The 25,112-nt window shown below is 36.5% G+C and overlaps 1 protein-coding gene and 1 non-coding gene across 2 annotated transcripts in view; one reads left to right on the plus strand and one right to left on the minus strand.

Moving 5' to 3' along the window:
- Positions 1-25,112, minus strand: part of Ddx10 (DEAD-box helicase 10) — a 163,348-nt gene that overhangs the window by 54,057 nt on the left and 84,179 nt on the right. The window contains exons 14-16 of the mRNA XM_060373868.1: positions 18,335-18,454; positions 15,410-15,571; positions 380-436 (exon numbers count right to left, since the gene is read on the minus strand). Of these exons, the coding sequence (XP_060229851.1) occupies positions 380-436; positions 15,410-15,571; positions 18,335-18,454 (339 nt within the window). The remainder of the gene's footprint in view (positions 1-379; positions 437-15,409; positions 15,572-18,334; positions 18,455-25,112) is intronic.
- Positions 10,181-10,286, plus strand: LOC132652083 (U6 spliceosomal RNA). The gene has a single exon (XR_009589574.1). It is a non-coding gene; the product is annotated as a U6 spliceosomal RNA (small nuclear RNA).

Genomic DNA, 25,112 nt, shown 5'->3' on the forward strand with positions numbered 1-25,112 from the left:
AGCCTAAAATGACAGGTATGGAATTGTCAGGGTTGACCCACAAAGTCAATTGTCTTCTGTATTTAATAGGAAAGGTGATCATAGAGTCAGGCAAAGTTCAGACTGCAAGTTAGCTTAAAATTTTTAACTCTTTTTAAAGGAAACAAATGCACAAGTACATAATAGGCTACAAGAGCTCAAATCAGAATGATATAAAAAATGAACACAAAAAGTAAACCTATATGGAAAAATAGGGATTTAAATCAATTTCATTATAAAATATTGTCTTTATTTTCTATAAAGTTCTTTGTCAAATATGTTAACAAACCTGGTTTTTAAACAAGTACACAACAGTACATATATGAAGAATTTAAGCACACCCCCACACAACCCTGCTCACCTTTGTTTGTCTTTTGTTGGCTTCTCTTCTGGCTTCCCTTTCTTTCAGCCGTCTTTCCTACAAAAAGAGAAGGTGGATTAGAGGCACATGCACGTCTAGATATTAGGTGTTCAGTGGCACACACTCTTCAGTTTTACTTTGTAAACAAGATACCTACTATGGGACTGACTTTATTCAATTTTTTTATTTTGGTTTTTGGTTTCTTGAGACAAGGTTTATCCTGGAACGTGCTCTGTAGACCAGGCTGGCTTTGAACTCACAGATCCCCATGCCTCTCCCTCACGAGTGCTGGGACTAAATAAAGGCGTTTCCACCACCCCCTGCCAACAACTCTTAGTGATTAAATACAGGTCAGATGTGGAATCATATCAATTCCATAACTACACCCGTTACATTTTTAAGTTATTTACACTTTCTTGCTCAATCTAAAGGGAAAATAACAGAAGTACGCATTTAATAAAACATAGCAGATACACAAGTTATAAGTACAATATCTGATACAGGAGTGGTATACAATCAATGTCATCTACCAGGAAAAAAAAATAAGAAAAAAAAAACAGTCATGTTTGTATTTCCATTGTCCTCAGTCTTCACTTTGGTTATTAGGAATGATATTTATTCTAAAGCAATGAAAGGTCATCCTTATGAAACATGGTATTTTATTAAATTGCTTTATAATTTCACCATTACTTTTCTACTGACCACAAAATAGGTTAAAAAAATGAAAAAAAAAAACACATACAGCATTAAAAGTTCAAAACAAAATGATTCAGCTAAAGTAAAAAGAACGGCATTTTATATTCACAAAAGCAGCACATTCATCTCCAAAAACCAAAAAGTCCATTCTCAACCCAAAATTTGTAGATAATAATTTAAACAATTTTTAATTTAGGTAAATAACTAAGTCAGTGTAACAGATGCAGTTTTCCTTTCATGTAATACGATGAATCTTAATCATGTGTCACATTAAACTATTTGTCAATGTGAAAGTGAACAGGGCTCTATACAGAGCACTTTTTTATCATCTGCTTTATACTCTTTCTTCAAGTATGTACTCATTTATAAGCAGGTATTAGCCATATAATATGGGATAAACATATTAAAACCTACAGACCTAAAAAAAAGGTATTTATCCATATTCTGATAATAAAATTCTATTATTTACCTTGACAAGGCTTAGAGAATGATTTATGATAAAGGGAAAACAAAATGACGAAGTCTAAATAGATACTAAATACTAATTAATACCAAAAGGAAGTGTATAGAGCTTGTGCATGCAATTTAAACTGCTTCTGACTGCATGACAAATGAAAGCTACTAGAAAACAAGAACCTAGAAAACTAGATTCTAAGGGAAACTAGTGAGACCTCAAATTCAAATGGCTACTGTATATGTGTCATAGCCCTAATGCCTATTATTACCTTATTCTGTTTCTGTAATTGATTACTTTTTCTTTTCTAGTTTCTATAAACAAATATAGACACACACACACGTACATACATACACACATATATATAACCAGGTGGGCCACTGTACAACTATAAAAGGAGATTCTAGATTATTTGCAAGTCCTAGAAATCAGAGAAAGGAAAAGGAGGGAAAGAGGAAATAAAAACCCAGTAAAATTCTGATTTGCATATTGATATGAGTTCACAGTTAAAAACAGATTGATCTCATTTGTTGAAGATGCTTTCTTTCTTTCATTGCATGGTTTTGGCTTCTTGTTCAAAAATCAAGTATCCGTAAGAGTGTGGGTTTATTTCTGGGTCTTCAATTCAATTCCATTGATCAACCTGTCTATTTTTGTGCAAACACCATGCAATTTTTATTACCATTGCTCTGTATCTCAACAATGGCTTTTTTGCACTGTCTATGGAGTTTTTCTATATGTGCTAATGAAAACAAAAATAAAATGTGTTTGAAGTATTTATAGATGATTTTAATAAAAGAAGAAAAATGCATAGTATAATTTTTGAAGGAAGCCAATCAATGCACTAATTCAATTCAAATTCTATCCTTGAGCTGCAATGGTGACTCATGTCTGTGAACTCCACATAGCAAATAATACAGCCAGAGGATAGGAAGTCCAAGCCAGGCTCCCTATGTACAGCCCATCTCAGCAAAGCAAACTCAATACACACACATACACACACACACACACACACACACACACACACACACACACGGGGTAGGAGGAAATATCACTGACTTGCTCCTCTGATAGGAATACAATGAACATCATTTTTTTTTTCCAAAGGGTTTAAAAAGAAAGGGGAAAAAGACAAAAAAACACATCTTCTAAACATGTTATACAAAAACTTTTATACACTTGGTACCAGTTACTGATTTTCTTTGGCCAGCAGCAGACCAAAAGATAACACAATGAAGCAAAGTAATATTAAAGAAAAGAACTGAAATAACTCATGCTATTTTGCTAGTTTGAGATCTGTCTTTAGCTTGCAGTATGTATCTGTAATTTTGTCTTTTCTAGCTCTCTAAATAATAGGACAACTTAATCTTATTACCTACCCCAAAGTTATTACTAACCTAAAGACTAGCGTTAAATTAACAATATACTTAATGTATGTTTGATTATTCTACAATAATCAAAATGGTTTAAGAGTTTTCTGCTTAACCTAATCTTAAAACTATAGCTACCTCAGATATTCAATAACTCTAGAGTACACAAAAAAAACTTAATTATACTTCCAAAAAAATTTTCTTTGCACATTACTACTATTATTTTCTTGCCAAAATAGCACAAAATTATCACAATGTTCTAAGCAATTTTTTATGTCACTTTAAAATCGTGTATCAGAGCTTATAAGTCCCCTTCCCATTTTATAGGTGAAAAGATGGGCAATACAATCAGGTCACTAGACTAAGGGCGTAACACAGTGAGTGCTGAGCCTGAGACTCTCCTGAGTCTGAGGCTAATGTCAGCTCCGGCACACTCCCATGCCCCGCACTCCCTGCTATCTACCTCGTCCTGTCATTGCAGGGTCTTCTCTTATCAGTAGGTACTAAAGGCATTGTCTTATTAATAATCAAGTCTTTTCATTTCAATGTTATTGTCTCCTGACAATATTTTATGTATTTAATTTTTTGTCAGGCACAGAGAAAAATAAACGGAAAATTTACAATTTAAGAACCAAACAAAATTTATTGCACTTATTCAATAACTTGCCTTCTCCTAGCAAGAAAGAGTATATAGTACCCGGGCACAGTGGCACACGCCTGTAATCCCAACACGCTGGGAGGCAGAGGCAGGTGGCTCACTGTGAATTCAAGACCAGCCTGATCTATAATAAAGCGAGTCCAAGACAGCCAAGGCTACACAGGGATACCCTGTGTCAAGATAGATAGACAGAAAGACAGATAGATAGATAAAAGAGTATCAAAAATAGAACTTCAAAGATATAAAGAAATCATTGATATGTTTGCATCAGAAAAAGCCTTTCACATAAACCTAGGCTCTCTATCTTTAGGCTTTTGATCAGGCCATATTAGCCATAACAGAAAAATATATACTGTCACCAAACTTCAAAATTAATCGATTACTGTTACTAGATGACATTCTGTCTTATTAATATTTTAGCTCACTTCTCAGGCTATGGTGGTGTGTCCACCTTTGATCTCAGCACTTAGAAGGACCGGGGCTACACAGAGAAACCCTGTCTAAAAAATTAGCTTACTTTTAATTATGTGTATATGAATATGCTGGGGTTGAGGGTAGGCACACGTGTTAGCTCAGATGCCTGCAGGGACCAGAAGAGATGATCTGCTACCCTGGAGCTAGAGTTACAAGTAACTGTGTATCACCTGATGTGAAGTACTGACAACAAAACTCACTATGAGCTCTTAACTGCTGAACCATCTCTCTCATCTCTAAATGATATGTAAATATCAGGGCTGGAGCTGCAAAGTGGCTCAGCGAGTAGAAGTACACACTGTACAATCTTGATGACGTGAGTTCAATTCCAGAACACACATAAAGGTGAGAGGATAGAACCTACTCCACAGTCATCCTCTGATCTAAGCAAATATGTCATAGAGCAAGCACTCCCCAGAACCTAATGTATCCATAAGAATGCATGCATGCATGCACACAGAATAATGTTAATAACTGAAATAAAACACAAGCTTGTGAGCTATTAACTCAATATACATGCAACCTAGTATTTCCTTTGACATTTTTCTTTTACTGATATCAGGTAGAGGAGAGAGAGCCAAAGACTTATAGAAATGGAAGTCAAGTCATATGGCCAAGACACAAAAGTTTCTTTTGTGTGTGGGTGGCGGGGGTCAGCAATTATTTTAGCTGGATGTAGCGGTTCATGCCTTTAATCCCAACACTGAGGGAAGCAGAGGCAGGCAGATCACTGTGAGTTTGAGGCCAGCTTGGTCTACAAAGCAAGTCCAGGACAGCCAAGGCTGTCTCAAAAATAAATAAATAGATAGATAGATAGATAGATAGATAGATAGATAGATAGATAGATATTAAAAGATGGAAATAAAAACCTATCTTTCAATATTTCGGTAAAAAAAGGAAAAAACAGTTTACAATAAATCCTTAGGAAACTTTATCTTTTATATTGCTCACATCCTGCTATTCTCTCTCTGGAGTTCCTTTATCATAAAAAAAAAAAAGCTACTAGCATTCTAGAAAGAGAAAATGGACTTAAAACCAAAAAGGAGAACAGGAAGTAGAAGTACAGTAATCTAGGATGTGGACAAGGCTACTGAGAAGTGCCTTTTCCTCTAATGAAACAGGAAACGCTACTATTTAAGTCTGTGATGAGACAAAAAGACAAAAGGCTAGATTAGGAACAGGTAGAGCCTGAACATTATTATGCTCAGTAACTGAGGTCACCCTTAATTCACTGTAGTTTGCACAGTTTAATAAATTCCTGTTTTAAATTTTATTTTTGAGAGCATACTGAAACCAAAATGCTACAAAAAGACAGAATCTGATCTTTCTGCCATGCTCAAGATTAAGTAAAAGAAAAGCATGAAATTCAATAATGAAGGTCAAGTTCACAAAGAAGAAAACAAAAAAAATCACATTTCAAGGTACAAAATACTCTCTTTATACCTATTATCCTTCTTAGAGGTCTCAGAAATGTTGGGCCATACCTCAGGAGAAAAAAGAAAGCAAGTACCATGAAATATGAATCTGGTCAGCAGTTAGGGCAAGACACTCATGCTCTTTTCACTCTCTGGTTATATACAGAATTTGCAGATTTAGAAATGTATCTAGTTTTCAGCACATGATGGGAACACAACCATTTGAATGTATTTCAAGCAACCCTGACATTTTGGTACAGGACAGAATTCCCAGCTATCACATAGGACAAGAGAGGGCATCTACTGTCACTTCAATGTTACATTCATCACTTTTTTGGGTGTGTGAGGAGGGGGAACCTGGCTCAATGAAAGTATGTTCAATAGAGATATAAAATCATCCTGAGTGAGTTGTCCCAGAAGCAAAAAGACACACATGGTATATACTCACTCATATAGACATACAACATAGGACAAACCCACTAAAACCTGTGCATCTAAAGAAACTAAGCAAGAGAGAGGACCCTAAATAAAATGTCCAATCCCCATCCGGAAAGGCAAAGAGGATGGACATCAGAAGAAGAAGAAAACAGGAAACAACCTAGGAACCTACCACAGAGGGCCTCTGAAAGCCTCTGCCCTTCAGACTATCAAAGCAGATGCTGAGCCTGATGGGCAACTGTTGGGAGAGTGAATGGAATTTTAGGTAAGAACTGGGAAATACTAAGAGCTGGAGAGGACAGGGTCTCCACAAGGAGAGCAACAGAACAAGAAAATTTGAACACAGGGAACTTCCCAGAGACTCATACTCCAACCAAGGACTATTCATGGAGATAACCCAGAACCCCTGCACAGATGTAGCCCAGTTCAGAGTCCAATTGGGTTACATAGTAATGTGAAAAGGGACTGCCTCTGACATAATCTGATTGGCCTGCTCTTTGATCACCTCCCCCTGAGGGGGAGCAGCCCTACCAGGCCATAGTAGAGGACAATGCAGCCTCTTTTGATGTAAACTGATAGACTAAGATCAGAAAGGAGAGGAGAACCTCCCCTATCAGTGGACTTGGGGAGTGGCATGCAAGCAGAGGGAGGAGGGAGGGTGGGATTGGGAGGGGAGGAGGGAGGGGCTTATGGGGGGATGCAGAATGAATAAAGTGTAATTGATGAAAAATTAAAAAAAATAATCTATTAAAAAATTTTTATAAAGATAAGTCTTGTTCTCTAAGAACAAAAACCCAGTAAATTTGCACCCTTCTCAGGACCACAGGACCAAGGTTCTTCAATGTATCCATATTCTAAAGCGCTTGTCTAAACATGATCAGGACAATGATTTCTCTCTCTCTCTCTCTCTCTCTCTCTCTCTCTCTCTCACGTCTAGAATAATGTAAAAGAATGCATGAAAGCACTCACTTTATAAGTTAAGTTAATGGCTTAAATCTTACGTCTAGAATAATGTAAAAGAATGCACGAAAGCACTCACTTCATAAGTTAATGGCTTAAATCTTCACTGTGCTGCCATGCCCCAGGCCTTATGGTGGGTTTGGGGTATAGAGCAACGGACACAACAGAAACAGGTGACCCATCCTGCAACCACTGCGGTCCATGATCCAGTCCTGTCAGTCTCATTTCCAACAGCACCAGTCTCTACTCTTTGCTCTTCAACTCCAGTCTCCAACTACTCTCCATGCTAACCACCTACCCAGCTCTCAAATACCACATACCACCTATAATTTTTTTATCTCTAAGATGATAAATAAAAACAGAAGATTAAAAAAATCAAAGACTTATCACACAACTGATGAACTAAAAGAGGACTTTTCTCATGTAAATAACCCTCACTTATAATGTCTTTTGAAGTAAACAAATGCTTAGTAGTCCCTTGCCCTTATGATAGAATTTTTAACCTTAGTAAAATTTCTTACAACGACAGTAGGCTTGTCGTCATTAATACTGCCTAGACTTTTAAATGGCAACATCCACTGAAAGCTAGATTTTTGTACTAGTACCTACATTGAAATGATCATTCAGGAAAATGTATTGGTCTGGGGCTAACTACAATGTTTATTTTGTCTTTGAATTATTTAAGACTAATTGCATCTCTTTGGAAATATAGCTTCCATTATTTATCACCATCACTTCTTCAAAGCCCAATGTCCACTTCTACTATCTCCTTCTACATTTTTATTTACTACTTCAGAACTGCCCTGCTGTGTAAGACAATGTTTCATGGTCTGAGCTAAACATTTCAAAACATACATATTAGTGACCTTAGTAAAGGCTCTATTTGTGAAGATGTGGGAACTTGTGCACATCAATTGACACTCTAAGTCTTAATCTTATGTTCTAGAGGGAGGCCAGCCTTCTTATTTCAGAAGCTAATTGTGAGCCTGCAACAGCAGAGTATAGAAAGCATTTAATACAGGGTCCAGGTAACTAATTGCTACTTGCTACTGTTAATAGTCTTGTTACAACTCTTTCTAAGATGGCTTATTTCAGCCTCCCTATTTCTTGATCTATCACACAAGGTTTAAAATCAAGTCAGTGAGATTCTCTATTAAATTAGTTCTGTGTCAAAAACAAATCAGATTTCTAAAATGTCCCTTAATTCTTCCCTGTTTTTCTGCTGTTTACCACTAAGTGGAACTAAAGCTGGGCTGCACCACTTTCTCAAGATGTCCAGACCCATTTCTTGACATGACTGTCCTCTTTAACATGAATACAGCTTTCAAAGAGAACTCCAAGAGAATGAGGGCCTTCTCTGAGGCCCCTTTTCTACACCATCAGCTGTGACAACAGATATCAAGCAAAACACAAATAATTTTGCAGAGCTTAAATGGCAGCATAGCACACAGCAAATGTTCAGCCCACTCCAGTAAACAGCTTTAACCTCTTGTCTTTGTGCCAGAATAAAGCTGACTTTACAATTCACTCATTTACTGCTGCTTTCTTATGCAGAACTTAACTTTTGCTGTTTCTTTATTTCTAATGAACATTTCAAGTTGTTCCATAAAGAAAAGTAAAAAGCCTATCACCACAGGTGCCAAGTCACAGAAATAAAATGGTGCTTAAAATTTCAGTGCAAACTCATAAAAAAAAAATAAATCAAATAACCTAACACAGTTAGAGAAGGCACCAGAAGGACAGGGTTAGTTAAGCATCTCTGCACAGACAGCTCTGTCTCTTCCCACCAACACTGTCATACTATGTTCCTCTTACACACAATAAAAAGTTAACATCTTAATACTCATACAGAGTGACAGCAATGAACAAATGAATTTTTAATGTGTGTAAAGAGTGGGATACTATTCAGCCTTCAAAAAGCAGGATATTCTGTCATTTGCGACATGATAAATGTACAAATATTATGGTAAGTGAATAAGGCAGGAATAGAAAAACAAATAGCATCACTGGTGTTAAATCCAAAAAGCTAAACTCACAGAAATCTAAAAGAGAATGATGATTAACTGTGGAGGGAGGGGGGTATCTTGGTCATAATACCAAGGGCAGAAAATTTCAGCCACAATAATTCTAGGGATTTTTGCATAGATGGTGACTATATTAAAAAAATATTCTATATATTCAAAGTAGCACCAAGGATCCTAAATGTTCATAACATAAAGAAATAATAATTTGATACTATCAATATGTTAGCCAAATTTTATCAGTCTACAGTACATACATATGGCAAAACATCATTCTGTACTTCTAAATAGCAAAATTATTCACATTAAAATACATTTAGGGGCTGAAGAGATAGTTCAGTTGTTAAGGGCAATGGTTGATCTTCCTAAGGACCTCAGTTCAGTTCTCAGCACCAACATGGTGGCTCACAAGGATCTGTAACTGAGTTCCAAAGGATCCAACAAACACTTCTGGACCCCAGCAGCACTGCACATGGTCCACAGACATACATACAGATAAAGCACTTGTGTCGTTCTAAATTTTAAAATACAAATTAAAATACAATGAGACTTGAATTTCAAAAAATTTAAAGGAAAGAACTTTATATCTCAGTTTTATAAGGCTTTTAAGAAAAGGATGAACACTCCTGTCACAGAAGAAATTTTATAGCTTCCAGGTGTCGGGAAGACAAAAGCGTAAGTCAAAGATAGAGTAATAACTTTATGACTTAAAAATCTGCCTTGCTATGAGTCTCAGCATCTGCTCTGATACGCTCTGCTGGGTAGTTTTTCAAAGGCCCCCTGTGGAAGGCTTCTGTCCTGTTCCCTGTCTTCTACTTCCATTGTCTATCACATTTGTCCTTCTAAATGAGGAAAAAGCCTCTTGCCTAGAGTTTTCCTTGTTGTTTGGCTTCTTTCAGACTCTAGTTTTAGTATGTTTATCCTATATTATATGTCTAATATCCACTTATAAGTGAGTATATACCATGTGTGTCTTTCTGCTTCTGGGTTACCTCACTCAGAATGATCTTTTCTAGCTCCCATCATTTACCTGCAAATTTCATGATTTCCTGTTTTTAATTGCTGAGTAATATTCCATTGTGTAAATGTACCACTATTTCTGTATCCGTTCCTCAGTTGAGGGATATCTGGGTTGTTCCCAGAGTCTGGCTTTTATGAATAAAGCTGCTGTGAACATAGTTGAGCAAATGTTCTTGTTAGGAAATACTACTGACAAACTGAATCATTAAGACTAAACTCACTTAAGTAATTATCTTTTAACATGAAATTACCATTCCACCATATTTTAAACATCTGTTTAAAAACTCTAAAACTAGTGCTCCCTTCAGCAGCTCATATACTAAAATGGGACGATACAGAGAAGATTAGCATCACCCCTGAACAAGGATGACACACAAATTCATGAAGCACTCCATATTTTTTTAAAAAATTCTCAAATTTATGAAACCCATAAATGACATCTATTTACAAATAAGCCAAATGGAGAAGCATGCGACCAGATTCTTGGGTGTTTCTTCCTCCCACATAAATTTTATTCAGTTGTATCTCATGTTCATGGTGGTTTTCAAGTTTTACTCAATTTTTGGTATTTAACATTCTTATGTTTAGGGGCTGGAGAGGTGGCCCAGTGGTTAATAGCACTGGCTGCTCTTCCACAGGACCCTGGTTCGATTCCCAGCACCCACATGGCAGCTCACAACTGCCTGGTCTGTAACTCAAATTTTAGTAGATCCAGTTGCCTCACACAGACATATATGTAGGTCAAACACCAAATACACATAAAAATAAATTTTAAAAACATTCTTGTGTTTCATATATATAAGAATATGTATTTACTTGACACAATATTATATGTTATATATTTACATATTTTATAATATATATAACATATATAAGAATAAAAATAAGCAAGAGAAAGTGAAAGAGAATATTAACAAAAATTCTTGATTTACTCTAAGCACTAACTTTACTAGCTGACCATCTATCTAGCATTATCCCCACCCACACATACATAACTTCACTCATGTTTTTTATGAAAATAGTGTGACTGTTCAGAGCTGATGCCAAACAGGAAAGACAATCATAAGGTTTGTGTGTATCTGAACTTCCTTTCGTACAAATCTAGTGAGTAATCAATGCAAGTACAATTAAATATTATCAGTTATTTATAACTTTCACGAAATGTTCTTCATACTTTGAATCTTACTGTGCATTTTCCTACTTTTTAATTACTTCTGTTGACAGTTTCATACGGGTGTATAGCTCATATTGATTACTCTCACATCCACCTTCTCTTATCTCCTTCCCACACATTAGTAACTTCTCTAAAAATCACTTTTTCATAGATATGACTTTTTGTTTCATATGTGACCCACTGAGTTTAACCAGGGCCATCTGTGTGGTCCTGGGTTTAGGAATATCTATTTGAGTGTATTACACTCACTACTGGGTACACAACTGAAGACAATGACCCCTTCTCTCTCAGAATCTGTCAATAGTTCAGCACTAAGGGTAGATCCTGTGAGCTCCACCACAACCAACGGCCAGTCCCCTGCAGGCCTATACCAAAAAGCTGTGAGTTCATTACTGTAGTAATGTGCCCTGCCTAGAAGATGACATTTTTCAGATCCAATTTCATATTTTGCATCAAAGTTTCTCCACCTTTTTCTATCTTCTGGAAATAAGCTTTAGTTACAGGCCTTAAAGTTAATATTTTCAAAATTATAGTGGGATATAAAATTCTTCTCACAGAACTAACATGTTCAGTGACAGCCTCAATAGAGACATAATGGCACATGTTCAAAAGAAAGCAAAGCCTTATGCTAGAAGAAAAATGTCGTTATAGAAATGCACTGGGAAGGTTGGAGAGATGGCTCAGGAGTTAAGAGCACTGACTGCTCTACCCGAAGACCAGGTCCAATTCCCAGCACCCACATGGCAGCTCACAGCTGCCTGTAACTCAAGATCTGACACCCTCACACAGGCAAAACACTGATGCACATAAAATAAAAATAAATAAATCATTTTAAAAAGTAATGTACAAAATTATTTTAAAATAGTATCTCAAAATCAACAATGTGTTCAAGTAAAACAATTAGACCAAAATAATGTGTTCAGGCTTAGAGGAAACAATTTGCACAGTAAGACTTGAGTGAGTGATTCTTAGAAAATAAGAGAACATGAAGGAAGTAAACATTAAGTAGCAAGTAACCTGATTTGGCAGGAATAAAAATTGACAAATCAAAAATCTATTAACCAACATAGAATCTCAACTAAATCTAAAAAATCTAGAAAATCCTATTAATCATCAGAAATTAATTTAATTTCCAGGTAAGGAAATTAAAGCCAAACTTGGTGACTGAGGTTAGGTTCCAATTAGACCAAACAGCACATTTTCAGGACAACGCATCTTCTGTTTATTGCCTGCCAAGTACTCTATCAGGCAAACACTAAAGCATTCCATTTAAGAACTCTTTCTGTGTTTTCTGGGCAGAAATATACTCCACAATATTGAGAGCAATCTATATAGTGTCTTAGGCATCTATCGCATTAAACATTAAATCCAAAGTACTCAAAATGCACTTTTTCCATCTTAAAACATGATCTTATCATTGAAAATCCTGCCAACAAACCAGTCGTGTTCCAGGTAGTGTTGACAGTCAGCTTTAGAAAATGACCACTGAGATTATGTTTTGCTGAGGTAGTAGCTGAGCAACTGTCAGGATTCTGTCTGGAAAGGATGTCATGGGGCACCTTCTACAGAACAGAACTGTTACATGGAATTCTGTTGTTTTTACACAGGTACCAGCTTCTAGAGTAGGATGTAACGTCCTGGTTGTATCTCATTCAACTTCGTCAAGTCAGAACCGCTCTATCCAACCCGAGTTAGCATAAAATGCATGCTGTATTTCAACAGTGCAAAGACAATTATCCAAAAGGCTCAAAGTGAGGAAAGTGGGGAACGTGTGGGGTACTTCATCTACAGAGACAGTAGACTACTTGTCATGCAAGAAGAAAGTTAATCCACATTCTTCTAGACAGGTGTCGCGGCGCACGTGTGTAGATTTAGCACTAAAGGGAGAAGCCTTTAGTGCCTGGAACACAAGTTCCAGGCAACACCTATCTACAGAGAAAACTGTAAGTCAGCTTGAGCTGAAGAATGAGACCAGGTTTAAACAATAGATAGATAAATAAATGTATTAAAATACATATTTGACTGACTACCATTTGCATAAAAGTAGTGCATTAAAAGTTAAAGTGACCTGGCACGGTTGGTGTGAGGTAGTAAGAGTACTCAAGAGCTAAACCAGAAGGTGAGAAGTTGGGGCGACACTGGGCTACACAGCAGCTATAGGCCCACCTGAGGAACTGGTGTGACCCTGGCTCAACCAGACAAACAGTTAAGGTGGACAGATGCCAGGACAGAAAGAGAGGTGGGTTTGGTTGAGCCAGGATATTCGGCCATTTTCATCATCTTGATTTCAAGACCATGTGGATATATTACTCATTCAAAATATAACCAAAAAAGATGTTTTGTTCAGTGCAAACATGTTCACAGCTAACTATGACTTGAACAATTTTCCTGAGGACTGAGGGTCTTGTATTTTCAGTATTGTACCTTCCCGTTCTGTAATGTGAACACTTGGAGAACTAGCCCACTTAAAAATCATTTTCTAAAAGTCCTGGTAATGATGTTCTGGAGACGGTTTCCACACATGAGAGAAAAGAAAAAGCAAGGCGTAATCTTGTCTTACGTAAATTCTTCACATTTCTCTTACAGGTGTAAATAAGAAAGCATAAAATTTTTATACTCAACTTAATCCTGGCAGAGTGTAAACTAAACTATAGAAAACAAGTTGTTGATACTCTCCGTGTTTGTAAAGACTTGAACACACAGTTAACGTCAAATTTCAATTTACAGACTGCACTACAGGAAGCAATACAAGAAATACTTGTTTCTCTCAATAACAAAGATATCCATCCTCATCCTTACAATTTAACCTGTTTTCAACATCACTACATGTTTTTGGCAACATTCATTTCTGTTGCTGAAGCCATCTTCATTAAAGACTTTTTTCTTTGGTTCTATCAAATAATATTATAAAGTTACATCAAATCTTTAAAGAATGGTTAACTCCTGATCTCTCTTATAAAAGAAAAATATAATTTCATCCATTAAATAGTTACAAGGTTAATAAAAGAAGTGAAAAAATCTACAAAAATCCTTTTGAAGGTTATGTGAATAATATTTCCATCCAAAAGTATAAAAGGTTTTTTTAAAATAGAATTTAGTAATATGCATGGATTCTCAAATATTATATTGTAACATCTTGAAGTCACTCACTATTTTAGAAGCATGCTGCAGAAAGTTATTTTTAAATGTAAATATGCTTTGTGTGATCAACTGACTCATTAACATAGTGGTTAATACTCACTTTGGGAAAATTACATAATATGGCAGGACAATAATACAAACGTCCCCCCAGAAGATAACAGAAAGCTGAGGTTTAAGATGAGCAGGGCCTTAGGTTATCAAAATATTCTCTCTTACAAGATATCAGCAAGCAATCAATATGGAAAAATATTCAGGAAACACTAATATCCTTCAGTAAGCGAGTAGTGAAATAATCCTTAGTCCATCAAGACAACAATCCACTCAGTATTTTAAAAGGCAAAAAAGAGGAATGGAGATGGTTTCATGGCTAAGAGCACTTGCTACTCTTTCAGGGAACCCAAATTTGGTCCCCAGCATCCATAGCAGCTCACAACCATCTGTAACTTAGCTCCAAGGTATCTGATGCCCCCTTCTGGCTTCTTTGGGAACTACTCACACATGTGATAGACATACATACATTAAAGCAAATACACACATAAAATAAATATAAATCTTTTAAAGTTTTTGTTTGTTTTGGGGGATTTGTTTGTTTGTTTGTTTCATTTTGTTTTAGGAAAATGTCTTGCTATACACTGATTCGGTGAATTTCCAGAAAAAATTGCTGAATAAGAAAGGATAAGCCCAAAAGGCTATACACTGTATCACTTCACCTATAAAACATTCTGGTGATGACAAAAATTCTAGAAATGAGTGCATGGAATCTTTCTGTATTCCTACGATTACAAGTGAAACACCAATTATCTCCAAATGAGGGTTTCACACACAGGCAGGTGTTGGCGATTTACTTGTTGTCAGAGATCATACAGCACATTTACAATCAAGAAGGTTACATGACCATACAACATATAGCTTTAAATAACCTCTCAACTATGTGGCCCATGACTGACATGGAAATTACTAACTGGCACATAAACTATAACTTTAAAATACAGTAATACTATTGGAGTCACTTAACAAAAAACAGATTTTAGTGGCAAGTCAGTCACTGAAAGAGATTATACAGTCTCCAGAACAAGAATGAAAGGAACAAACACAGTGCCTAATCAGGAGGTGTCACTGAACAGTGATCAAAGTAATGTTGTCAACGCACTTCTAATGAGTAGTGAGACATATTAGGAACATAGTTGCAATTCAATAGAGAACACTTACCCGATGCTTTGCCTTAATTTTCTTCCTATATTCTTCTTTGTCAAATTTGTCCTCTTCCTGAAGCCTTTCCTTTGCTTTGTCTAAGTTGATACCACCAGTGTCATCTTCTTCCTCCACATCTTTTGCAGCACATTTCTGAATCTGTGGCCACTGCTGAACCAACTAAAGATAGGAAAGGGCAAGCTGAGGGCAGGATGAAGGGAATGTCTACAGAAACCATTTGCTTTTGTGGACTCATTTCAAACAGGGCTTATCCCCACCTTCTACTTTACAATGTATCATTTCTTAAACTTTCTCATAAACTTCCTAGTTACAGTAAGATGCCATAGAAAAGACCCTCACAGCCAAGGTAATACTGCCCTTACACTCTGAAAACATAATTAAAGACTAGGTCATAAAATTATTTGGTCAGGTGATTACATAACAGAACTTCCCAAACTTGTTAATGTTCTGTTCTCCATGCAACTAAGCTCAAAGTCATCTGTGCAGAGCAGAAACCTGGGTGACAATGTATCACACAGGCACCTTGTATATGCCACACTCAGGCATCTTGTGTACCCCTTTAACATAGCTCATCAAAATGTACTGCCTTACATTCATGTTCCTTTTACTAGATCTAATATACTCTTGGATGTCTGTCTATATAGCTTGCTCATTCTTCCTCATAGCCTGTAACAGTATGTGATAATTAAAATTAGTCAATGAGTCATATATCGACTAGTATTGCACAGAGTGAAAAAACTAATCATAAAAAAGAAAATCAGTTTGAGTTTCACAAACTGCTCCTCATTTCACATGAATAAATTATGGATGGGAACAACGTGACAAGAAGATGAATCCAAAGGAAACCTGGCTGGGTGTTCTGGCTATTTAACTACTTTAGTGTGACATATTAAATAAATTTATTATTCTCTGGACATCTGTGTCCTTTACAGATGTAAGAAGAGGCAACTCAGTAATTTCCATTGTCTCACACTATAAAAGTATAAGCTCTAAACAATTTAGAGCGAAACAGTTCTCATGCTTAATAACTGGTCTCCAGAGCATGTAAAATCTGTACCTCTGACTTGAAAGCATGTTAATTAATCTTCTTGCAAACAGAAATCTTCAGATAAACATCTCACAGGTAGTTATACATTTCCGCTACCAAAGCCAGTCTACCAAGTGAGATTCCCACAATCCTATTCTTTGGCAGTCACTGGTGTGGGCAAGAGGACCCGACAAGCTAGTCACCACTACACTGCAAGCAGCTGTAAAAGGGATCCATGGTGATGACAGCTAACATCAATTATTCCGACTTCTCATCCAAGTTAACTCACAGAGAGAGATTAATACAGCATACCTCTGGGTTAAACAAACAGCAGCCCATCTTTTAGAGGTTCAGAAGTTTCGGTACCATGCACAGCCACAAGCAGCTCCTCTTAGCCACACTCACACATTGTGTGTTATACAGCTAAGAGATGGATAATCATCTTGGAGCTAATTACTGTAATCTGCGCAGCTGAACTCTGTGGCACAGGAAGCTCATTAGGGTAAGAGCACTCCTTTCACAGGGCACTAGACATCGCTCTTCACTAGCTCACTTCCCTATGACAATTTTATAATGATTACATTTTTACATTTATGTTGACTTCATCTCCCACTTCTAGCAGCTCTGAATCACCCTGTGTTTTTGCTGTTTGCTTTTTTCAGCTCATCCCTAACCCACAAATAACAACAAGCTCTTCAACATCAATGACAAAGAAGTATAACCCCTTTGGATATAGACTATTCAGCAACATAGCTATGATGATGAAATGCGTGGGGGTTTGTTTGTTTGTTTGTTTGTTTTTGAGACAGGGTTTCTCTGTGTAGCCTTGGCTGTCCTGGACTCGCTTTGTAGACCAGGCTGGCCTCGAACTCACAGAGATCCTCCTGCTTCTGCTTCCCTGAGTGCTGGGATTACAGGCGTGCTACTGTACCTGGCTATGATTTTTTTTTTTAAATCACTATGAAAAGCTCATTTACTGGAATAACAGATTACGCATTCAAAACATTATTCTGAGGGTTTAATACATGTTGGGTATTGTGTGTACTATATTAGGAATTCAAAAGTAAACAAAATACCTCTCTTTGTGGAGAAATTCAAAAGAAAATTATAAGCTTCAAATAAAAATGTAAGGTTATATAACAATTTCTGTAAAAAAAAAGCTGAGTAAGGAAGAGTGAGCACATGAGATTATAATGGTGCTGTATGGTGTAGACACTAGGATGGTAAGAGAAGTTGTAGGCTGGTGAGGATGAGGGCATGAGACGAAAATTGTAAGGACCTTGATTTACCAGGAGAGAATTTTCATTCTTTGAATAATTTACTTATGTCCTAGCTTCGGTTGGTCATTTAAAAACAAAACAGTTATTCTTAAAATAATGACCTCTTCTGAGAAATAAGATGGAAATGTGAATTTCCATCAGGCCCAGATGAAGGCAAAATGAAAAGGAATCACCTAAATCTGACATTACTTAAAGACAGAGAATCCCCTCTATGAGCCTGCCCAGCAGTAAACATGCAGACACAGTATATAACTGAGGAAGTGCAAATCGGCATCCTCAGAGTCATGCTAAAGATGCTCTGGCAAGTATCTGTGTTAGTCTTATGCTTGTTCCCAGGGAGCACACTGATGAATATTGACGAGAAAAATCTTTTCTATAAAGAATGGAATTTAACATCATTTCACTGCAGGTATCACCAAAAATGACTTCAGTTGATTGCATAAGAGAACCTTGTCCACAGCCAGACAGCTGATAAAGCCTATAGAATAGGGAATAGAAGCCACACGTGTGCTGTAGAGACTTAGAGACTTTTTAATAATGAATGGCCCAGTCATCAGAAAAACCAAGCGCTATAATCCCTGAGATGTCGTTCAGAAATAACATACAGAATCTTACCTCCCCTTCATCAGTAAATGTTATTTTCTTATTCACTTTAAAATTTCTCTTCATTACTTTTTTTGCTTCTGCAACTTTGGTTAATTTTTTCTTGGCACTTGACTTAGAAGGTTCTTTTATCTATGTAAAGTGAAAAAAATAGTAATTAGAAAAGTGGTTGCAATATAACAACAACAACAAAAAACTTTTCAAAAATGACTAGACTTTCGATTCTCATTGGTAATTACAAGCACCTAAAATACTGTCCAGAAACTGCACTATGTGGGATTTTAACTAAGAGCTCCCTGAAGGTTAAAAGGGCTTTAAACGTGACTATGACAGGCATTAGGAAAAATCTTTCCTTTGTTCTATTGCTAAAATTGTACTATTTAAAATGCTGCTACACCAGAAACAATGGATAAAGTAATAAACATTCATAAAGCAAAGCTGTTTCCCAGGTAAAACAAAAACTATTATTATTAAATTACCGACTATGAACTTAAATTTCTAGATTAGGAAAATGTAAACTTAGAGTAAAATGAGTAATACAGTATTTGAAACTTAACATTCTTCTATCAACTACAGGAATTTACTATATGAATGCTGGGAACTATCCTATGACAATTAAATTAAGTCCAAAGACAAAAGGAATCAGCGGTGCTTAACAGAGTGTGCTGCTGGAAGAAAACCAACACCCTAAGGCCACCACAGCATAGTACTAAAATTTCAAACCTACTGTCGCTTCTAAGTGAGCAACCGAGGGACCGCAGAGGAAAGGGGGAAGATTGTGGCTCCGTGATGACTGACATGGAATGGTGCTTGTTTTGATAGGCCGGGTAACTCTCCACTCACTAGGGCCAGTGGCAGCAATTGGCAGCACTTGACTAAACAGTGCAGCGTCTATTACGCAGATAGACAGACGGAGAAGTAGTTTTTGGTATTGGGCTGCAGAGATTGTTCAGCAGTTGAGAATGAATATTACTCTTCTACAGGACCAGAGTTCAGTTTCGTGTTAGGAGGTTTACAACTGCCGCAGACTTGAGCTCTGGTGGGGAACTGGAGCCTCTAACTTCCAAGGATACCAGTGCAACCGTTCATATGCCTACTCACAGACACACACATTCACAGTTTAAAAGAATAAAATTAATTTTTAAAAGACTTTGGCATGGTAGTCAAGAAAATTAGTGGAAAACTCTATAATTTTGAGCTGGGGAGATTAACTATGCTCTATAAATTGAGGATACTAAGAGGCTGTGTGAAAAGACTGAGCATTAAGTAAACGTAAAACATGCTGCATGATACGTTCATATCATGTGGATACAGGCTTACTCCACGGTGTACTAGACTGTGCGATTCCTAGTTTTTAATTCTGTACTACAGTGAACCACTCACCAAAGACAAAAAAGAGGAATTAAATTAAATGCACAAAATTAAAAACAACTAGCTTATTAAGACAGTTTATGACATGGTATTAATACAGTTTAGAGAATTTTCATGTTTGTTATTATCCTGGATGGTTTTATGTCAACTTGACACACGCTGCAATCATTTGAGAAGAGAGTCTTTCAACCGAGAAAGACTGGCCTGTAGGCAAGCCTATGGTATAGTTTGTTGATTCACAGTTGATGTGGGAGGAGCAACCTCAATGTGGGTGATGCCACCCATGGGCTGTGGTCCTGAGTGCTGTAAGAAAGCAGGATGAGCAACTCGATGCGAGAAAAACATGAGCAAACCGGTAAGCAGTGTTCCTCCGTGGCCCCTGCATCCATTCCTGCTTCTAGATGTCCGCCTTGAGTGTCCGCCCTGACTGCAAATAAGCCCTCTCCTCCCCATGTCACTTTTGGACATGGTATTTATCACAGCAACAGAAACTCTAAGACAACTATGTAAACTAGATGTTGCACATGATAAAGTTTTAAGTATAAATAAGCTGTATCGACACTGATGTCGTTCTATCTGTATTGCTTATAACTTGTTTTGTATTTCTCATTCTTGATTTGGGTAATCTACAGCATTTAATTGTTACTTCTCTGGCAAAAAGCCAATTTATAGTTAGTACTAACATATTTAATTCATATTAGGTTTATGAAAAGATCTCCTTATCAAACAGATATTAACATTAATATACTACAATCGAACTCACAAGACTTCTATGTAAAAAGATTTTTTAAATTATTTTTTCCTTGGGACAAACAACTAATCTTCAGCCCTTCCTACGGCTTTGTGGATGTGTCCAGCTGGTGGCATGAAGGCTAGCTATGCCCACTCCAGATCTTCTCTCAGATACATATGTATCTTCCTCTGTAAATGCTGCCATCTTCATTCCCTGATCTTCAGAGAGCCATCAGATGAAAGAAAACCGTGATGGGATTAAAGGTGCGCACCACTACCACCCAGCTTAGTGACTTAAACTGTTGAAGATTCTGGATTGCCTGATTTTCTGCCATCAAACTTTGTGTTATGATAAAAGGAATCAGACAGATCCGCTGATATAATCACTATAGTATAAACATGCAACCATAAACTAGTAAATAATTTATGAGGAAGTAGTGTGAGCAAACTTCCCAAGGTAATGGTAATTTCTACTACGTTGATAGAAGTTTGAGCTACACAAGGATATATTTGAGCAAACCTATCAGATGTTTATAATTCTGATGTGTCATTTCCTTTGTATTACATAAAAATTTATTCATCAAAGGGTATTGTCAACAAATACTGAACTTCAGCTAACACCATGCAATCTGAAAAATATGAGAAAATGCAATGAAATTGGCAATGTACTCAGATATGTGTTCACTAGATGATAATGATAAGAGAAATATTGTAAGTGGCTAATTTTAAATTTTGGTAGTGGTATATTTACAGCCAATAATACAGTTGTTGCAACTTCTCTGAATATTCAAAAATAGTCTTAATAAAATACAAGAGTCCAGTCCCTAAAAAAAAAAAAAAAAAACAGGTCAGAGCATACATTCCTAATACCGAGAACTGACCAACTGGATTAAAAGTTAGTAAGAGAAACAGTACACTCCAGGGACACAGATCTGGCTCATGAGTCCACTGACCTCACCGTGGTGGGGTGGGGGATGTGGAGGTATTTGTGGTTTTGCCATGGAATGGTTCATTTTCTAAAAGGGACATTTCTTGTTCCAGCTTGCTCTCCTCAAAAAAAAAAAAAAAAAAAAAAAAAGCTTACCTTTTTAAGATAAAATATTTAAGAAAACCACTGAAAAAGCAACAGAAGTGTCAATATGGCTAGATTAGCTACTGACTTGCCTCTAATGTCCTCGGTGACTCAAAAGTGTACAGCTAACTATACAACACAAGACATCTATGTCAGGTAGTTTTTTGGATATATCAAACAAATGAGATAATCAACTTATATACAGTTTTAGAAAACATTTTCATGGCCTCAATGCTTTGGACAAGACAAACGCCATAATAAGGGCAAAAAGCTACAAACATGAAAAGGACGGTCAATGCCATGACCCAATGACCTAAAACACCTCCCAGTAAACCCTACCTCTTCACCTAAAGGTTCTGCCACCTGCTTACAGTGATACCCAAAGACCAAACCTTTCCACAGTTACCTTTGAGGACATGTAAGATATAAAAAAATTATAGGTCTATCAGAGCATATACTAGTGGTCCAGTAGTGCAAGATTGGTGGTCTTTGGGCCTCTAAGAGTCTAACTGTTCTCACAGATGATATTAAGCAACTACTGAATATTAGCAATGAAATCACAAGAATACCGAGTGTTCAAATAAATATGCAAGATGAATAACTTCCTTTCACAAAAACAGAGAACCACTCACAGGAAAACACTGGACATGGGCATTACCAGCACTTTCCTGTTACACCATTAAACCCGCTGTGGCATTTTTGAAAAATGCTTTATGAGAGTCAGTCTATATATCAGCACATACACATACATTTGTAGGGGTTGGGAGGAGCTTGTCAACAAGTCCACACATGGAGGGCAGAGGCTGACTTATACTATCATCTATCACTCTCCACCTTATATTTATGAGGCAGGATCTCTCCTTGAACTTGGAACTTGCCTCTCTGGCTAAAAGCATAGCCAGAGATCCCTCAGGATATGCCTATCTCCCCTTCTATCCTACACTGTGATCCTCCCCCTACTGCACATATAGCTTTTATGTGGATTCTGGGACCTCAAAATCAAGACTTTGTGCTTGCAGAGCAAGCACTTTACCCACTGAGCTATCTCTCCAGTCCCAGTGTTATTTTTTTAATGCTAATCTTAGTAGGGATCCTAATTTGTTTTCTATTGATGTGATAAAACACTGACCAAAACAAAAACAAAAACAAACTGGGGGGGAGGGGCAAGGCAGGAGCTCAAAGCAAAACCACAGAGCAAGTACTGAAGCAGAGATTACAAAGGACTGCTACTTACTGACTTGCTTACTCAGATTGCTTTTTCAGACAACCTAGGACCACCTGCGCAAGGGTGGCATTGCCTAACCTAATATATTCTAAAGTATGTATTTCTATTATCTTAACATAAATGTTTCAATAAAAAAAACTTCCGATACATTATCAGTACAGTTTCTATTTTCCTTTTCTGTTTCCTACATTTTTCAAACACATTTCAACACCAAACTTTCATTCAAATTCCTTCAACCTTCCTTACCTTTTAGTGCTTACAATTAGGTTAGTTAAAATCCCAATTTCTGTTCTCCAGAGATAATTCTGTTTTCATCTCATGTCCTATTGTTATGACCTATGTGTGTCATGATAACTAAATTCACCATACTCTTCTTATACTCTTAAATGGTCCTGTTTACCTTTTCATTCTGAAACATAGCCCTATAATTAAAATTCCTCCTTAATAGGATATTTTCTTTGACTCACTTAGATTGTTGCAGGGACCAGTTTAGTCTGACTGTATCCTTCCTGAGTCATGACCAGCATAACTGTCATGACCAGTATGCTAAATATAGTTAAGCATCAGAGTGGTCTTTGGAGCTGTCTGACTAAACCCAGGTACTAAGAGTGCCGTGTAAATACCACACATCTCTGACATTAGCGTGACATAACCAAGCCATATTTCAGTTGGATAGTCACTTTTTTCCTGAACATTATGTGACCCCTTCCGTCTAACCTAAGTCAGGGAGACCTAGCATTCTTGCTACCACTCATGAATCACTTCTAGCCCAAATCCTCATTTGATTGTTCTCTCTACAATCCTGAATCGGTTCTTTCTTGTAGCACTTTGCAGCTGGTTCCCACACACTAGACCTGGATGTTTTCCAGAACAGTTTTTTAGGATGTTTAGTATTCTGTCTTTCTGTTAAAATACAAGTATCGGGTATCTCACTATAACCCTAAGGAGGGGAGGGGGGCAATAAGGTAATAAAAATCTCAAAATGCTTTACTAGCAGATAAAATTATGAAACCAGCAATATTTTGATTTAGGAATACAATTTTTAAACTTGCCACTTCTAATAAATTTTTTCATATTTGAAGGCAGTCAGCTAGAAGAAACTTAAGAGAAAAAGAACCTTATACATTTTTTGCTTTATAGACTATACTGATATTATTTCTAACTTTCCTCAAAATACTAGGTTTCTGTTGTTTCCCACAACTTTTAAAATCCTCCTAGAACTGACAAAAGTACAGCAGATACCAAATTTATGCAATCAAACTTTCAAGTTTATGTTCCTTTCTTGAGTCCACTATTCTACTGAAGAAAAGTAAATTCCAGAAATATATTGCTTAAAGGATTTATTCAACATCATAAACACTGATGCTTACCATCTTCCTTCAGAGATATCTAGTTTCTATATCTATTTGAACAATTCAATAGAGAATTTATCAAAACAAAAGTTGGTCAGGACATATACTTCTATTTTTCTTGAAAAAAATGAGAGTATTACGTCAGTGGAAAACTATTTTTTTTAAGAAAATGGGGATGGGGGACAATATATGCCATCCATAAACAAAACAGGCAAATGACACTGACTAAAATCCCAAAATAAATGATTTTTCAAGATCTGCTACTGTATCAAAATTAAAGACAAGTCTAATTTTCTTCTTTCACTCAAGAAAAGGACAACAGTAGTTAAAAACAGAAGTGAAATAAACTTGTAAGGGACAGGAGCCTTGACAAGTTTCAAGCACAGTAGAGGCCAAGACACAACACATAAGAACAAAACAAACAGGAAGAACAGCTCTGCAGACTTAAAACAGCTGCAGTGATGAGAGAGAGAGAGAGAGAGAAAGAAGAGACAACTGAAAAACAAAGTCACAAGAAAAGAAGAAACAAGGGAGAAGAGAAGCTCTGTGATTAATAGTGTGTTGTGACACCACTGTACCATCCCTACACATACCACATAATATTCCTCACCAACAGACTCCCAAATTGTCATTAAAGTTCAAGAAAATCAATTAAGCCAATAGTAAAAAAAACTAGAAATGTCTTAAGCAGGTATTAAAAGGGTGAAAAATAATTAATGTCCATATCCCAAATATCTTCTCTATATATAATATTTGAGATATAATACTAAAAGTACTAAGTCCAAAAAAGGAATGCGAGAACATAAATGAGCCCACTGATCGTTACTTTTGACAACTTATTCTAGACTATTTCCTTTCCAAATACTTCAATTATTTAAGCCATTTAGTAGTTTGACAGATTTGGCAGAGTCTTTAATAAAGAGGATTATTAAATAACAATATTCCTAATGAAAAACTTATCTGAAACTAATTTTGAAGATGTTCAAGTTTAATCAAATAAACAAGATAAACTGACAAAAATTCTATTAAAATGAAATT

Source organism: Meriones unguiculatus, chromosome 1 (assembly GCF_030254825.1).
Source record: "Meriones unguiculatus strain TT.TT164.6M chromosome 1, Bangor_MerUng_6.1, whole genome shotgun sequence".
NCBI lineage: Eukaryota > Metazoa > Chordata > Mammalia > Rodentia > Muridae > Meriones > Meriones unguiculatus.